This window comes from Delphinapterus leucas, chromosome 2 (genome assembly GCF_059928025.1).
Source record: "Delphinapterus leucas isolate spDelLeu-1000000601 "Yukka" chromosome 2, BTC_Dleu_Yukka2, whole genome shotgun sequence".
Classification (NCBI taxonomy): Eukaryota; Metazoa; Chordata; class Mammalia; order Artiodactyla; family Monodontidae; genus Delphinapterus; species Delphinapterus leucas.
The window spans coordinates 14,798,386-14,814,025 of NC_143130.1; the positions used below are offsets into that span (position 1 = coordinate 14,798,386).

At 36.1% G+C, this 15,640-nt stretch overlaps 1 protein-coding gene across 8 annotated transcripts in view; it reads right to left on the reverse strand.

The window, feature by feature from the left end:
- Positions 1–15,640, reverse strand: part of PLXDC2 (plexin domain containing 2) — a 416,746-nt gene that overhangs the window by 70,564 nt on the left and 330,542 nt on the right. For 4 of the 8 annotated variants that reach the window (XM_089906450.1, XM_089906453.1, XM_089906449.1 and 1 more), the window contains exons 10-11: positions 7,492–7,552; positions 75–128 (exon numbers count right to left, since the gene is read on the reverse strand). In XM_089906450.1, coding sequence (XP_089762576.1) covers positions 75–128; positions 7,492–7,552 — 115 coding nt within the window. Of the gene's footprint in view, positions 1–74; positions 129–7,491; positions 7,553–8,299; positions 8,512–15,640 lie in introns of all 8 variants that reach the window. The other 4 variants (XM_022580461.3, XM_089906452.1, XM_089906454.1 and 1 more) reach the window with 3 other exon arrangements.

The following is a 15,640-nucleotide window of genomic DNA, read 5'->3' on the forward strand; positions in this document are numbered from 1 at the left end:
ATAATATGACGTTTACCAGTAACAATCTCCAACATGCAAACTTTCATGGTTTAGAAGTTGGCGTTTCTCCCTACCTCTTTGTGCTTCAAAGGGCTCCATCCCTCTGGTGGGCCTTGAGTAGAAGATATCTATTCTGTACATGGATGGTACTTACCCACATTTGAAAATTATTATTGAATAAACACCTTTCTTAAACTTCTCTTGTCATTAGTGAAGTACAATTCACCATACTGCTGGCTCAGGAAGAGCTCCAAAGATGGCTTCCTTGTCACTAAGTAAATATGATACAGCTTATTCCCTCCTTCAACATCCTAGCGGCCCATTCAATTCCCCAAACTTTAGTTCCTGCATCTTCTCAGCTCAGTGATCTCATGATCTCTTGCTTGACTCCACTTTTGTTATCATCCTCATACCCTGGACCTTCCCTGTGGCTGGGAATGCTTTAGTTCTGAAATCATAAATTCAGTTATCCTATTTTCAGTCTATCCATGTAGCTGTTCACTCACATACTTCTTATCCTGTGATTATGTAGAAAGCCCAAGCACAATGATTTTCTCCCATTAGTCTTCTTTTTTCCATCACTTCAACCTCTCTTTTCAGTACCTTTAAGCATGTTGCCTTTTTCTTTTTTCCACAACACCTTCTTAGAAAATCTGCAGTACTGAATATAGTAAAAACTCTGCCTTTTCCATGCCTGAGCTGGAGAACAATCCTATAGCCTCCCACTGGGAGCTCCACAAACTTACTTCCTGCATGCCCAGCGGGGGCCTTCTGTGCTGCCTGGCAATACTGCCCTGCTTTGCTAATCTCCTCTCAAATTATGCTCAGTATCAATTTCAAACCCTCTCCACTCTACTTAGAACTGCCATCCCATAATGCCTCTACCAATTTTATCCTTGGGCTCACTTTTTATTTCTTTGATAAGAGTCATCAGCAAGAATTCTTTAAATTTATTTACAAATCACCATCCTTACTTGAACCTGAACTGACCTGTCCTTCCTCCTGTTAGGATGGATGCGGTCTATGGTATACAGCTGTTCTCTCAATCTCTACTCTGGCCCAGCTCAGCCCACCTTCTCAGGTATTGTGAACCTGCTCATCTGACCCCCTCCTTGCTCTTCAATATTTCATCTCTAATTCCCTCCTGCCTTGTTATCGGCAGCACTTAAACATACTCAAGCATGTCCAATCTTATTTTAAAAACTCTGTCTTCATTCTTCTCCACATGCACCCCAACATCATCCTACTTTTCCTTCCATCCAGTCAGAATTCCAGAAAGACTGATCAGCCTAGGGCTTCTCAGACTCCCACAAACTTGTTTTTACCCAATCCAACTTAATTGAAACTCTCATACCAATGTTTTAAAATATCTCCTTATCTACTAAATCTTCCATGTACACTCTTGCTACCTCATTAGCATTAGGCACAGTCTGTCCACTTTCTAATCTTGGATTCTGTGACACACACTCATCCGTTTTCTGATACCTGTCTAACAACTCCATCTCCATTTCTTTCTGTCCCTTAAGTGTTGGTGGTTCTTATGCATCTTTCCTGGCCTGTCTTTTCTCTATATGCACCGTCACTAGCAATCTCCTCCATACCTATGATTTCAATTAACATCTTTATGTTAATTATGCATAAATCTCTATCTTCAGTCTACATTCTTCTCTTGAATTTTAGGCCCAAATATTTATCTATTGGCTTACATGCATGTGGATATCACAGACATCTCAGGCTCAGTAAGTCTAAGATGGAACTTGTCACACATTATTCTCCTCCTGTGGTTCTATTCTCAAAAACATTATTATCAATCACTGTAATGTTTAAGCTAAAGTCCCGAACTTGTTTTGCTTATGGCAGTAAAGGCAGACCACAGACCTTAAACGGTCCTCCTGTCACAATACAAGTGGATTCTGGATAAAACACGAATTTTAAAGCATTACTAGGATTTTCGGGAAGTAAAGAAAATCTCTGAGGGGGCCTTTCTTTTGCCTCTCCCACAAAACAGAATAAAGCAAAAGCTGTGTGCTATAAAGAAAGTAGGAACAATATACATTAGGCAAAGTAAAAACACACGGTTTGCGCCGAGGGTAAAAATGTCAAAAATTAATTATGCCCTAAGGAGATCAAGCCTTCTACCAGCAGTAGATGAGGGAGATAAATCCAAACCTCTCCTCCCCATATTAAGGCAGGAACACATGGCGTCCCCTAAAAGCCCTCAGGTTCCCATCATCAAAACTTCTTTGGTGAAACCATCACCTATTTACATTCTAGGGATTCCCATGGAATAAGATCAAACAAATGCACTTCTAATTAAAGGACCGAGAAACACAGAAAGAGAAAGAGTAGTCTGACAAAGAGCCAGCAAAAACAAAGAACAACATAATTAGACTACCAAAACCTTTTACATAGTAGGGGCATCAAATATGGAATATATAAAAATTATATATGAAATATTTAAAGAAATGAAAAGTAAAATTTAAAAATGAACTAGTATCACAGACTATAAAAATGACTTGGCGGGGCTTCCCTGGTGGCACAGTGGTTGAGAGTCCGCCTGCCGATGCAGGGGACACGGGTTCATGCCCCGGTCCGGGAGGATCCCACATGCCGCGGAGCGGCTGGGCCCGTGAGCCATGGCCACTGAGCCTGCGCGTCCGGAACCTGTGCTCCACAACGGGAGGGGCCACAGCAGTGAGAGGCCCACAGATTTAATAAAGATTTAAATTTTAGAAATGAAAAATATATTTGTGGAATTACTACCTTAATGGACAGGTTCGACAGCAGATTAAACAAAAGGAAGAGAGAATTAATAAACTGGCAAATAGATCTGAAGGAATCCCCCAGGATACAGCATAGAGAAATAAGAAAATAGATGATATAAAGGAGAGGTTACAAGATACAATGAAATGATGAGAAGGTCCTATTCTCCAAAGAGCTCAGAAGGTAAAAATAAAGAGAATGAAGACAGTCTGACTGAATAGTATATTTATCACATGTCCGGAATTTTCACCATAATCTTCTTTGCTGTAAATATCTTTGTCACATGCATTTTTGCTGAAAATATTTTTGCCACATAACTAATTGGCTGTAAGGCAACTTTGCCATAAAAGATAAAATACTTGGCTGATGGTTTGGTTTGATATACACAATACAAAAATCATGACAGATGGTGATGATCTGCCCCAAGAGTTGATTTCTTTTTTTGAAACACACTACATGGGAGGAGGAAGAGGCCGAGGGCCCTGAAGGCACAGAAGTGAAACCATGTTTCCCACAGAACTTTGTAATGTCTGTCAATGGACATGTGACAAAATGCTAAGAACAAACAACAGTGCAGAGGCTTTCACAACACAGTACAAAGCTCAGTTATAAACATGCTTCCCAGTATTTGGAAATTAATACCTTTCTTAAAGAAGGAAGACATTTTAGTGAAAATTGGGATGCTGAACAAGGAGACAAATCAATAAACAACAAAAGAATGTAATATGATGAACAAAAGACTTGGAAGGCAAGTGCTTAGGTACAACCCACAGAATAAAGTCAGTTATTTGCACAGTATTGTCATGAGTCTACACGCACGTTGAATGTATTCAGATATTTTGTATTTTGCAATAAAGTCTTTTTAATTTTGTTACTCATTTTTCATGTTTCAGTATGTCCTTTCTAACGTCTCTCTTTTATTTTTTGTTGTTTTATCTTTTACGGCAAAATTGTCTTATGGCCAATTACTTATGCAGCAAAAATGCCTGTGGCAAAGATGTGTATGGTAAAGAAGCTTATGGTGGAAATACCTAGAACCCATTTATCAAACTTCATACCCAAGCAATAAGAAGACACACATCCTTATTGAGCACATGAAGATCACTTGTACAAATTACTCATTCGCTATTCCATTAAAAGTTCCAACCAATTTTAAAGAATCAGTATCATATAGAATGTGACCTCTGACAATTCAATTAGGTAAGAAATCAATAATAAAAAGATGAAATTTAAAATGGAGAAAAGACAGCCTCTTCAATAAGTGGTGCTGGGAAAACTGGACAGCTACATGTAAAAGAATGAAATTAGAACACTCCCTAACACCTTACACAAAAATAAACTCCAAATGGATTAAAGACCTAAATGTAAGACCAGACACTATAAAACTCTTAGAGGAAAACATAGGAAAAACACTCTTTGACATAAACCACAGCAAGATCTTTTTTGACCCACCTCCTAGAGTAATGAAAATAAAAACAAAAATAAACAAATGGGACCTAATGAAACTTAAAAGCTTTTGCACAGCAAAGGAAACCATAAACAAGATGAAAAGACAACCCTCAGAATGGGAGAAAATATTTGCAAATGAAACAACAGACAAAGGATTAATCTCCAAAATATACAAGCAACTCATGGGGCTCAGTACCAAAAAACCAAACAATCCAATTAAAAAATGGGCAGAAGACCTAAATAGACATTTCACCAAAGAAGACATATAGATGGCCAAGAGGCACATGAAAAGATGCTCAACATCACTAATTATTGGAGAAATGCAAATCAAAACTCAGAATGGCCATTATCAAAAAATCTAGAAACAATAAATGCTGGTAAGGGTGTGGTGAAAAGGGAACCCTCCTGCACTGTTGGTGGGAATGTAAATTGATGCAACCACTATGGAGAACAGTATGGAGGTTCCTTAAAAAACTAAAAATAGAACTACCATATGACCCAGCCATCCCACTACTGGGCATATACCCTGAGAAAACCATAATTCAAAAAGAGTCATGTACCACAATGTTCATTGCAGCACTATTTACAATAGCTAGGACATGGAAGCAACCTAAGTGTCCTTTGACAGATGAATGGATAAAGAAGATGTGGCACATAGATACAATGGAATATTACTCAGCCTTAAAAAGGAACGAAACTGAGTTATTTGTAGTGAGGTGGGTGGACCCAGAGTCTTTCATACAGACTGAAGTAAGTCAGAAAGAGAAAAACAAATACCATTAACGCATATATATGGAATCTAAAAAAAAAAAATGGTACTGATGAACCTAGTGGCAGGGCAAGAATAAAGACGTAGACATAGAGAATAGACTTGAGGACATGGGGTGGGAGGGGGAAGCTGGGACGAAGTGAGAGAGTGGCATGGACATATACACACTACCAAATGGAAAATAGATAGCTAGTGGGAAGCAGCAGCATAGCCCAGGGAAATCAGCTCGGTGAGGCTCAAGAGGGAGGGGATATGGAGATATATGTGTGCATATGGCTGATTCACTTTGTTGTACAACAGAAACTAACACAGTATTGTGAAGCAATTATACTCCAATAAAGATCTATTAAAAAATAATAATAAAAATTTAAAAATAAAGTAAAAAATAAAATTTCCATAATTCAGAAATGTGATATAATTCACAATCCAATGTAAATTCAGTAAGAATATTGACAAGATTGATTGACTGATTGATTGATTACAGATCTTGTAAGTTGAGTCTAAAATTTATATGAAGAACAAAAGCCCCAAAGTTGTGAAAACGCTTGTGAAGATGAAAAAGTAAAGAGGTTTGTTCTATAAACAATATTTCTTATGAAGCTATAGTAATTAAGACAGTGTAATATACAATGTATCCATTCTTCCAAAAAGTCATTTGGATCATGTCACCCCCTTCATTAAAACCCTCCAGATAGCTTTCTCTTGCCTTTAAGATAAGGCCCAAACTCCTTCAATGTTACATTTAGGGCCCTGTTTACCTCACCAGTCTCATCTCTCACCACTCTTCATACCTTCAGTTACCCTTCAGAAGTCATGTTAAATATCATCTCCCCAAGCAAATGTTCCCTTGTCCTACTTAACAAGACCGTGCACTTAGAGTTCTTTGCCTGAGTGGTTTTCTAAGTGCTGTCCTTTGTTAAGTGTCTGTCTCCCCTGCTATACACATTTCTCACACTTTTACATTAGCAGTGCTTAGAGCAGTACACGATAAACGCTCATATTAGGATTTGCGCTTATTGAATAAATTCATCTCACAAGATCAGAAGGAAAATTTAACACTGGTTTTGGGCACTGAAAATGGACTGGACTTGGTGACCATGTTTAGTTACCTGTAACAGAAGGATACAATTGCTCACCATAAAGCAAGTAATGTTGACGATTTACTTACAGAATAAAAAGGAAACATTGAATATTATAGAATGTACTAGATACTGAGCTCCTTAGGAAGAGAGGGTAATTTTTTAAAAAATTCTTTGTAATTTTAGTGCTTAGCACAGGCCATAGGACACGATTAATTTCCCCACAAATATCTTTAGGAGGTCTTAGAATATGACGGATTCTTCTCTATAGCTTATGTTTCATGGTGGGCCCACAGTAAAGCAAGAAAATGATGATGTCTGAATCACCCTCTTGATCTTTACACAGGTATTCAATTTCAACATTTTTAACTGAGGTAACTGTGATTACAAGAAAGAAACATCAACCTGAAAACACAGCTATGACTCTATCAATATATTTTCTTTTTGAACTACTGTTGTTAAATAAGTGACATGAAATACATAAATTATCACTGTAATTCCCCCCAAACAACTGTCAAAAAGTTGATTAAAGCTGCGTTGGCAATACTGTACTTAATGTTCAAGAATATCCTGAAAGATGTATTTTTCAAGATAGTTATGAGGCATCATAAATAAAAACTAAATTAAAAATAAAGGCTCTAGTAACTAGGATTGCCTAAGAGTTCTGAAAATAGCTCTTTGCCATGGTTTGCTTTACTAAATGAGAAAAGTTATAATGGTTTTTATTCAAAATTCAAACCCTAAAACTTAACAAAGGGAGAAGAAACAAATACTTTTCTTTCTGAATTTTATAGGATATTTTTATGTGACTCTGAAATGACAATGTAAATGCAATTCACTAAAAAATTGTAAATAGGTTAAAATCCATTCTACAATTTTATTTACTTGCTTGAATCACTTCTTTGCATCATTGTCTCCATCATGTCTGCCTGGGACTTAACTGTTTCTATGTTAGACCATGTCTACCTTCTTCTATCATGCCAATTTGCTGCAATCAATCTTTCCCCCCATTCCAATGATTTTGTTATTTGAGCGAAAAAGATGAACAATGGCTTCCTAGATCTCAAAAAGCAGCAAATGTTTAAGAGAACTGCCCTTTGCTCACAGAGACTTAAGTCCTGGTTCTACTATTGCTGAGTCACACACCTAATTCCAGACACTCTCTCTCCACCCCCTTCCCCAACATCTCCCCTCACCCTTCCCTCTTCTCCTCTTGGTCCTATGGAGGCAATAACAGCTCTGACCTCATAGGATGGGTATGAGAATAAATTGAGATAATACATGTCGAGTTAAACTCAACATCTGGTACATATAAGGGCTCAGTAACTGATGGCCCTTTTTATTAAATTAGATACCATTTTCATTAAGTTGCAGCAACAATACATGACAGCTTGTTCCCAACAATCTTGTCATAATAAAGCACATGTGTACCTCTTCAGGGCATCCGCTGTCCACCCAGTCCTGCCGATGGCGATCAAATCCACTGGAACATCTTCAGAGAAGGCCACGTTGCAGATCAGAAAAGAAAGTATGGGGTGCAGAGTGGGGGTAGAAATTAAAAGAAAAAGATCGGTAAGTAGTTAATTCTAAAATCTGCACAACATAACCTTTCTTCTATAGAACTGTTAGCTGGAGCGGTGGAGAAGCATTTACGGAGGTCTGCGTAACGGCCTACTCCTTAGGTAATCGTACTGTTATGGTTGCATGTGGCAACAAATCAGGCCACTGAGGCTCACTGCACCGGGCAGAACACCTGGATGCCCACGCAAAGGTGAGACAGTAGCTATTCTATGAAGTTGGTTTTTCTTTTCCTCATACATATGTATTTTTCATCATCACAACGTGTGGATAAAATCTTTTGCAGGTATTTTTCATATCTTTTTCTTTGTTTTAGTTAAATTTTAAAATTTAAGACCTGCAGTCACACAGACTCTTTCCCTATTGTGCAGTAAAAGCTTAGCAACTCAGCGGGTTTGGGGTGTTCAAACCCACACATTCCAAAGAAAGAACTGGCCCTTGCCCAGCTCCTGGGAGATCACTTCTAATCCCCTGGAATATCCTGCCTGATAAAAGTGTCTTTGTATATCTTGGGTCTTGGGCTATGTTAGATCATACTAACAATATGATTTATGGTGAATGTCTGTTTTTATTCGCCTGGAGCCCTGGGCCACGTTGCATCAGTTTGACCCCTGGGGGCACTGGAGATGAGAGATAAAGTTAGTCATGCAGAATTTCGTACCTACGTGATGGCCCTCAGTAAAAATCCTGGACGGTGATGAGCCTGGATAAGCTTCCTTGAGTGGCAATACTTGGTGTGTGTCTTCACAAACAGTTGCTGGGAGAATTATGGGCCAACTCCACTGTGGGAGGATGACCGGAAGCCGTGCCTGGTCACTGCTGGACTCTGCCCTACGTTCCTTCCCGTTGCTGATTTTATTCTGTATCCCTTTGCTGTAATAAATGGCAACCTTGAGCATAACAGCTTTGCTGAGTTCTGTGAGTCCTTGTAGTGAATCAGTGAAGTTGAGTGTGTTCCTGTGGATCGCTACCAGCGCTACGATTAGGTCATGTCTAAAAGGTCAAATTCAGCAAGCACTGGGTTGATGAGATTTTGCTCACTCCCACTCTTTCTTGACTCAAATCATTTTCTGCCCCCCCCACCTAGCCAGCTACAGTTCATTCACTTTTCAAGACCCAGAAATTACTACCCAGAGCCCATTCGGATAAAGCTTCATCATAGCTGTGATCATCTCTCACTTTACTATTTAACTTTTCTCGTTTACATAAAATTTCATGGCTTTATGTCTTATTTACCAAACTTGATTGTGAACATTTTAAAGTTAGGGCCAGTGTTATATTTGATCATACCTAGTATATCTGACATATGATTTCTTTTTCATTAGAAACTTTAAATATTTTTACCAGTTTATGAAAATTAAGGATTTGCACTGCCCCTGAATTTTAATATATATATATACTTATATATAATATATATGAATCCGTATGAATAAATATCAATCTAAATAGATATTTATCTTTTTTTCAAAATAAACGGAGGCTTTTGGTCATAGTTTCTTATAGGCTGTTCAACTTTAGTCTTATTTTTCTTAGAGTGCTACTTTACAACTTTTTTTTCACTTGTTTTGCAATGAATCTACACGATGATTTTTTATAAGAATCCCTGCCAGAGATCAGGTACCATGGCATGAATGAGCACAATTTAATTCAAGTGGAATGTGAAAACAGCTCGACTGTCAACAAAAAAGACCATATTTATCATTCTGCCCGGACATGATCTGTTAGAGCTCAGCTATTTTATACCTACCATCTGTGTTGAACAAGCTTAAGTGTGGAATAAACATCAGTGTGTGATCTGGCATCCCCGAGTTTGAGAGTCCCCAGTTGGTCAAGGCTATCTCTGGTTACCCAAAGAGATTCTGCCGTTTAGAGTCCAATTCCAGATGAATTAGACGGCTGTTGCCTCTTTTTTCTTTTTCTTCCCTTCAAGTTTACTTAAATATTGAAAAGTATACTGACATTCTCTTCTGCAAGATGGGAATATATCGATTTTCTACAAAGAATATATTTTGGGAGCCATCTGACAAGTTATTAAATGCAACAGATAATTTTTAAAATGCAGTTTGTCTTTACTTACTCCATTCTAGATGTATTCAAAGCCAGTGGGAAATAGCAACTTTTAGCTTATAACAAGACAGTACCAAATCTTAAATTTATGAGTCAATTTTATCTTAAGTAATTAGTCCCTTAAATTATTACATTAATCCCAGAGAAAAGTACAGAAACACTGCAGTTTGCTTGAGTTATTAAATAATCTCTCAATTATAGTGTGTGAAATTAGGTTCTACTGAAAATATGTAATTCAATTAACTAATCCATTCATTTATTTATTCACACTGCAGCTTACTAACTGTTAGGGTGGGAAGGATTGAGAATGGCAAAACACAAATAAGGTTTGGTTTGAAAAATTCATATATTTTTGTACCTTACGGCGCCTTAAAAAGTTAACACAACAGAACCCTGACTTTTCAGCATTTTATTTTATAACCCAGTAGTTTAAATAACATCGAAAACCTATTATAAATGAAAGTGTGTGTGTGCGTGTGTTGTATAAATCATTAAGAAAAGCTACCTTTCTATTATTTCTGAATTCTAAATAAATAAAAAAATCGCTTTTGAGAACACCTTCCTCTCTCCACTGAGCTGCTGTGTCGTTTTTCTATAACATCACGACATTAACCATGTCATACTCCAGAATGTTGATTTCCAGTGTTCTCAGAGAGGCTCTCCTGACCTGGAATCACCTGGTGTTCCTGCTGAAATACAAATTCCTGGATCTAACTGGATAAGATTCTCCCACAACTTGGGCCCAGTAATTTTCACTGTAAACAGGTGCCCCAGGTGATCCTCACCACACTGAAATGGGAAAACCACTGACTTCCTGTAAGCTATGGCAATACTGCAGGCCCCTTCACACTACGCCAGCCCATCTCCTGCGCCTTATTTATTACACCTCCCTGAAAGTGTACTCTTCCAGTCTCTGCCTTTGAACACGCTATTACATATGTCTGGAATACCTTCCTTGTCTCCAATTAGTAAACCCAATTCAACTCAAGACTTACCTCCTCCCAGCAGCATTTCCTTTTCCTCTCACCCAGAAGAGTTAGCACACCTTTTTCAATGCCTCTCAATACCAAGTGCTGGTGTTTATTATTACTTGGTTGCTTTCAAGCTTCTTGTACTCACAAGACTTTGGAGGGAACATGGTTCAAATGAAGATTCTGGGTTGAAACTGCTTGAGTTACAATTTTGGCTTGGGCACCAAATACGTATGCGATCTTAGGCAAGTTATTTTTCCTATCTAAGCTGGTTTCCTCATCTATAAAACGAGGTAAGGGAGGTTAGGTAAGGATTAAAAGTAGACTGTTGTATAGTCAACATTTAGTAAATATCAGCTGTTTTTAATACCTCAGGAATGTCTTTGTAGCATGTATGTAGCAAGGTTGACAACTGTTGAAAATGAGTAAGTAGGACTTCAACTGTATAGATAGGATATAGAAAATGTTTAGGAATTAATGCTGTGTCCCATGTTAATGTGAAATGTGTTTTACACTTAAAGTCCCTTATCATCATATTTGGGAATTAGTATTACAGAATCTTGTGAGTGAAAATCTAAGTTGCTTTCAAATATGGAGCACATCTTTATTCAATATTTATAGATAGAGGTTATGTGGTTTTGTAAATATTCCTTAAGAATTGATTTTGACAGTCTGAGCTCCTAACTACAATAGATTTCCAATGTTTTTATTTTCAAGTTATTCCCTTCTTCTCACTATTACCTAATTCCAAAATGAATCATTAGAGAGCTCTACTTCCAGTTAATTGTATTATTTTCCACTCAGTTTCAATGGGATGTTGATTTCAAAGCCCTCAGGAGCCATATTAAGTGAACCCCATTTAATAAGGCAGCCTAGAAAAGAATTCTCCTAGCTCGCAGCGTCTATCCAATCATGAGATTAAAGCATAAATCTTGTCACATCTCTAACTTACCTGTTTTGTGGAAAGGGTTTTAGAAATAAAACTTATTTTGCAAAGGTAATATATACAGATGAAGAAAATAGAGTAAATGTTAAAATACATACACAAGGATTAAAAATGAAGTCCATGTCTTTCTACACAATTGAACATGTGTCATTTCACCAGTGAGATGAAACATCTACAAAAGAAAATTTAGGAGAAAAACTTCACAGAATCCCGAGACCCAGTTAGGAATTAGTTTGGAGATCGGGGGTCAGCATGTTTTTTGTAAAGAACAAGGTAGTAAATACTTTAGACTTTGTAGGCTATATAGTTTCTGTCCTAACTGCTCACCTCTGCGGTTGTAGCTCAAAAGCAGCCACAGACAAATGCATAAAAAAATGGGTGTGGCTGTTTCAATAAAACTTTATTTACAAAGCCAGGAAGTGGGTCCAATTTGGCCCACTTGCTGTAGTTTCCTGACCTAAAAATAAAGATCTTTAAAATTCTGAAGACTAGAATACCTCATCAAAGTGTCTGATGATTTAAATGGTCCTTGCAGCCTTGGGTGTACTTATTGGCATGCTATCTTAATGGAAAAATCAATTGCATATTTAGTAAGTTTTCTTGCCATGGTCTGCAAAAGTGTGAAAAATGATCCTCCAGCATCAAAAAAATGGAAAATGCTTAAAAAATGAAGTATTTTAGAAGAGAAACAAGTATAATGATAAACATCTGTGATTATAACTAACTAATAACATTTATCTTACCATGAGTCTGGAGCGTAAGATATGGCAAAATCAATTTGTTTTGAAATACTGAAAAAATTTCATTGGAAAGGTAGGTCATAAAATTTACAATGCTGATTACAATCATCATTATTATCAATAGAATATTAGAAAAAAAATCATATCTCATTTCCCATATGGGGCATGCTTGTTCCTAATTGGCCTCAGGCATGAGATGGATGATTTTACTGCTAAAAACACTTCTCCTAAAATCAAGAAACTTGAGCTTAAAGTTTTTCAGAATTTTCATGTCTGAGCCACTCAGTACAAAGAGCTCTGGGAATGACAGGTGAATTTAAGCACACAGTAATCTATTACAGAGACACTACTATAGGACAAATTATGAAATTTCACATCATTATAATATGCAAGGGTATGCAGCATGTTTTCTTTTAATAAAAGCTCTTGATATTAGTTGTAGCTCAGAATCATAATCCAATGCCAACAAGAACAGTTATCTGCAGAATGCAGGAACTTTGCTTTGGAGATGAGTTTTGGATGGAAAACTGGGGTCAAATCATCTGATATCTGATATCCAGAACCTTGTCATTTTACAGCTGTGGCATCTTGCAGAGCTGCAGGTTTTATAAAATAAAGGCTTAATTTTCTTTAGATTTCTAGAATCTAGAGCAGCCCTAATATGTCTTTAAAAGTATAACACCAGGGTCTTTTATCCTTCCAATTCTTTTATCTCATTAAAAAAATTCACATCTTATTCCTCTTTCCTTCCAAACTATTGGTTAAAAAGATTTTTTTTTAACTTTTTGGTTTTTATTTCCCTTATCTTTCAATGAAAAATATTTTCAAAACGGAAAAAAAATTTTTGTAATTGGCTTTCCATGCTGGAGTTCTTTCTTCCTCTGAGTGTCACCTCCTGATTACAAGTCTGTTTTCAGTTTTGGAATGTGTAAGGTAGGAAAGAATTGATGCTGGGAATGAAGCTACATTATTTAGGCTTATGTGGAAATAAGCTGATCTTTTCAAAAATCATTATGATTAAAAGGCATTACTGATGTTGGCAAAATATCCTCATTTATGCACTGTTAATACTTTAAGGGAATGAAGGACATATAAAAGTAGACTTAGATATGCCATGAAATAGTGATGCATAAAAACAGTCAGTTATACACTGGACAATCCAGTAAACTCATTTTAGGGCCAAATAATTAGTAATGGGCTGGCGCTGTGAACTTTCAGCATGTTTTAATCAGGGAGATGCTGACTCTACCCAGATTATTAGATATCTGAGTACTTATTTTATACTTACATTAAAAAGTTTCTTAAAATACTACTTAGAAGGGGCAAGAGAATGAAGTATTCACCCATATGGAAACAGTTAAAAGCTATTTGATTCAAAAGACTTGGACTGACTTGTTGCAATACTAATCTCACAGTAAAATTCAATTGTTATCTTTGTTCTACCTAACTTTTACGTGCTGCTAGTGAATACTGAAATATGGCTCAGGGAATTTTAAATGATGTAAGGTTGGCTGTGTATTGACTTAAATAATCCTTCATTACAGAGCATCATATAATCTCTGTATTTACAAGTTTAAGCCTGATGTTTGGACATTGTGGTTGTTATTTTTTAAAAACCAGCAGTAGATGAAATAGTTAAATCTGAATTCCTCAATGACTTCCAGCTTTGTGCTGATTCACCTGCATGAAGGGGATGTGACTGCATTAGCAATATGAAGTATGCAATTTCAGAAATCTTCCAATTCTATCAAAAACCAGATTACTCCAATGTAGTTTCTCAAACTTTTTGAAATAAACCATATCAAGAAATACAGTTAACATCAAGTGTTTAGACATTTATATATCTGGTTATGTGTGTATGGTTGTGTGTTTGTGTATGCTGAAACTAAATATTTATTGTGATGTTTCTTTTTTTTTCTCTAAACGTACAAATAAAGCACAGAGTTATTTGTATTCCATTCTATTTCATTAACAAAAATGCTGGTTGCAACCCACTGGGTAATTGATAGCATGACCCTCCTGAATTGCAACCCTCAGTTTGAATAATACTATCCTAATAGTTTAAAATTTTAATCATATGTATGCTTTAAATAGTATTGCCTGGTTTGTAAAACAATCATTTTAATAGAAAATTACAGAAAAGTATAAAAACAGAAATTAAAGTAGGTAATATCCCAACGCTAAGATATTGTAAGTTTTATTTTCCAACCAATCTTTATTTAACATATAATTATATATACTTATGTATTAATCAAATTGGAATCATAACATGTGATAACACTTTTCTACAGTTAATATGATAATCTGGGCATTTTTCCATGTCCATAAATATCCTACAGAGTTAATTTTTAATGACAGCATATACTTCATTATATGGCTTGATAAAAATTTTATTGCATGCTATATAGGAAAGTTGTTAAAAGAGTAAATTCTGTGAGCTATCATAAAAGAAAATTTTTTTCCTTTTTTTCTTTCCTTTTTTTGTATCTATATGAGAAGATGGATGTTAGCTTAACCTACTGTGGTAAACATTTCACAATATATGTAAATCAAACTATCATGCTGGAAGCCTTAAAATTATTTGGTGATGTATGTCTATTATTTCTCAATAAAACTGGAAAAAATTATTCAACTTTTATATGAGCACACGTATGTTATTTTAACCCTTATAAAAATACATACCACCATTCTTTTTGCAACTTGATGGATTAAAAGTGACAGTCATGCTTTAATTAGCATTTCTTTATTACAGGTGAGGTGAAATGTTAAACCATGTTTATTGATAATTTGTATGTCTGTCTATATCTTTGAGTGTATATTCATTTCTTTCACTCATTTTATTCACTTGGGCTATTCTTTTTTTATAGTGTGTCTATAAAATAAGGCATTAAATTTCTGTTAAATATATCAGCTGTCTGTAATTTGCCATTCAATTCAAAATGATTTTTTTTTTTTGCCATACAGTGGTTTGTATCTTTACACTGAAGTTTTTCAACATTTTCTTCAAGATTCCTTTCTTTGCCTTTTGCTCAGAGAGGCCTCCGTTACATTGGCATTAAGTAAAATTTGGCATAATCTCTCCTAGTTAGTTCATTATTTCATCCTTTGCTTTCAATTCTTTAATCTACTCTAAATTTATTGTGGTATATGGCATGATGCTATAACCAAATCTAAAGAGACAAATTTTATTCAGATTGATGGCTAAGAGTCCCAGGATCTCTTAGCCATCCTTGAATAAGAGATCTTTATCCATCGTTTGGAATTGCATGTTTAATCAC